Source organism: Saprolegnia parasitica (genome assembly GCF_000151545.1).
Source record: "Saprolegnia parasitica CBS 223.65 unplaced genomic scaffold supercont2.13, whole genome shotgun sequence".
Classification (NCBI taxonomy): Eukaryota; Oomycota; class Saprolegniomycetes; order Saprolegniales; family Saprolegniaceae; genus Saprolegnia; species Saprolegnia parasitica.
In genome coordinates, this window is record NW_012156407.1 from 77862 (window position 1) to 80910 (window position 3049).

General features: G+C 59.6%; 1 protein-coding gene across 1 annotated transcript; it reads left to right on the forward strand.

Moving 5' to 3' along the window:
* Positions 1–1099: 1099 nt before the first annotated feature.
* Positions 1100–1726, forward strand: SPRG_19640 (hypothetical protein; the record flags this gene model as incomplete). The annotated part of the gene is made up of 1 exon (XM_012343481.1): positions 1100–1726. The coding sequence occupies one exon, from the start codon at positions 1100–1102 to the stop codon at positions 1724–1726; it is 627 nt and encodes a 208-aa protein (XP_012198871.1).
* Positions 1727–3049: the final 1323 nt, after the last annotated feature.

A 3049-nucleotide genomic window follows, 5' to 3' on the forward strand; every position in this document is an offset into this window, starting at 1 on the left:
CATCAACGAATCGCGCCGTCGGTCGCCTGACTACCTGGTGCTCTGGCCCAAGAAGCACCGCTGGCGCCTTCTTGGCTTTCGAGCGACCCTCATCGCACTGCAGTCGACGCCGCCGTCGGAGGTGGATGCCATTGCGCATGCTGCGATCGATGCCTTTGCTGCGCGGGACGTCGGCCAGACGCATCCGTTCGACTTGCCGTCGCCGTCGGCCCTCGGCGCCGCGCTCGTCTCGATCCACCGCCTCCCGCTGATCCAGGCCTTTCTGCTCGACGCGGTCGACTTGAGCGACGTCTATTACTTTGATGCCATGGCTGCATGGATCACGCACGCGCTGCAGACGTATGGCTGGGAGCCGCTTCAGGACGCACTGCTGCACCTGCTGTCGCGCGCCGGCGCCACGTGGCTCGGCGCGGCCAAGGGCGCCGAGCTCTTGATGCATCTCGCCGACCCGCGTGGTGCACTGCACACGCAGCCATTTGCCCGCGAGGGCCTCCTCGAATGCTGGCATGCGCTTCTCCACGCGCTCGTGTCGATGCCCGAGGCGCCAACGTCGGTGCCAGCAGCGCTCCTCCATCACGGGCTTGTCCTCGAAGCGTACTTTGGCTTGACGGCCGAGGCGAATGCGACGTGGCTCGGTGCCAAGCTGCCGCCAAGTCTCGTGCAACATGTGGATGCCTATCGCGCGTCGACGTTGTCGACGTTACAGACGAAGTTCCCGACCGCGTTCCATCCGATTTGTTGCGTCGCCGTCGCGATCGACCCGCTTTTGAACACGGACAACTCCGCGCACTTGCAGCTACGGCCTTGGCTCCGGACGGTATTTGCGACCTTTCCCGGCTGCTTGGCGAGTCTCAACGGCATCCTCGACGATGCAGTGCTGGCCGCGCTTGTTCGTGTCGCACGAGCTGCCCATGCGCTGCCGCTCGTACTGCAGCACGCGCAGGCGTGGCTTGGGCGGTTCATCTTGCCGGCTCTACTGCAGCTCCTCGACGATGCGCCGACACTGACTTTGCTCCGTGACCCACTTTTGACGCTTGTCACGGCGTTCCTGGCCGACGACATCATCGACGAGGACCATGAGAATGATGTGGATGACGAGATGCGCGAGAGCCCACCTGACGTGGTTGAAATGCTTTTGCGGGACGAACTCGCAGTGCTCAAAGCGATGCTGTTGCTCCTGCGTCGGCTCGACGGACCTCTGGACATGTGGCGACGCGCCGTGGCGACGCATCGTCACCTCCACGACGTTGCGTTCGCTCGGTACGTCTTGGTGCCGCTTCATCAGATGGTGCGAGACGACCACGATGACGACCACGATCTCGCAAGATGGCTGGCGACGCTGGCGCGGCCCGTGCTGCAACGCCACCTGGCCAACGAGATGGAGCCCCATCGCCCAAAGTGGGTCATTACAAGCGTTCAACTGCCGTGCGACTGCGTCCAATGCACTGCGATCACGACTTTTTTGTCGGACGGAACGCAGTCGCTGCTCAGCTTGCCCCACATTGGACTCTGCCCCTTGTTCAGCGCCGTCGAGAAGCGCTTGCCATCCGCAGGCGTTGCCATCGACGAGAGTCCGACGGGGTCCCACATCGTGCTGCAGAAGCCTCACCACTGGATGTTTTACGAGCGCGCTTTGGACGTGGCCGGCCTTGCGGCCTTGGACGCCACCGACGAAGACCGACACGCAGCCAAGCGTCAGCGCCGCTTGTCGCCACGGTCGGCGTGAAAATCAACAATCGAAATGTAGTGCCAGGAATCTCCACCTTGGGTTTTGTTGAGTTGGGAAAGCAACGTGTGTTGGCGCATCAAACCAATGCATGCACCAAGTCCTTGGCCTGTGATGGATGGCTTTTGTATCGACGATGTACTGCACTCGATAGACGTCGTGCGAATCGGCGGATGGTCTCGATCCGCCGAGTCGGTTTGAAGTGTCCCGGATGTAAGGCACGGTGCTGCCATCAATATCGCAAGGACTTCACTCGAACAACAAATGAAGTGCCCCGCCTGTACTAAAACATAGGGCGACGGACGTTGTTGGCAGCCGCCTCGTTTTCGTCTGCACCAAGTAAATGCGAAATCAAATGTTCAAGTTGTCTTTAATTCACGCAAGGCGTTTCGAGCCGACTATTAGTTGAGGAGAAAGGCCAGGCACATGCGGTCGATCGGGGGATGTCGCCGCCACATTGTTTGCAAACGCACGTGCTTTCGCCGGCGTCGTTCGTCTCGCTGCCGCGCGCACTTGGCCTCGTACCGGGCCTTGAGTCGGGCGAGCACGAGTTCGCGGTGGCGCTCATAGTACCTGCGTGCTCGGACACGATTGCGCTCGCGTGTCTGCGACGACAGCGTTCGTTTCGAGGGACTTGGTGTTTCTTCCATGGACGACCTTGCCAAGTGCACACTGCGGGGTCGGGGTCGCGTTGAAAGTGCAGGGGGGAAAAGGGCACGCCAGCCGGTTGCTTGGGTCCAAAACCGGCTGGGACACCCTGGAAAACACGTCGGTTAGCAAACGGGCGTTGCAGAGTGTATGTCATTCTAGCATCGCAGTGGATCATGACGGCCCATTGAAAATGCAACGAACACCTCGGTGTCGAGCCTGATGGGTATGTCGAGTGTCCTGGACGCACTATCCATGCGATGTTGGATATATCCAGGGTGTTGTTCGGATGATGACGGCAGCCGCACGAACCAGAATCCGACAGCGCATTACCGAGGCGACCAGCAAGTTTGACCAACGTCATGGCGGTCAAGGCACGTCGGGTGGTCCTCCACTTACTCTGGTACAAAATGTGAGCTCTCAACTACTGCGTCTAGCAAGCAATATAACGGTATAAGGCTTATGACACTCGAAAGTACACTGTACTGTACACCTCGGCTGCTCATTCTTTTCGTGATTGCCGGTGGTAAGGCGCTCCGGATGGATAGATCAAGATCGCCAGCCCGACTACTCTCGACCAATCCGCGTGCGGTATTCGAAACCGCCAATCATATCTCAGATATTGCTTTGAAAGTGGCGAATGAACGTGGCCCAGTATGTGGCTCGGTTAGCTAA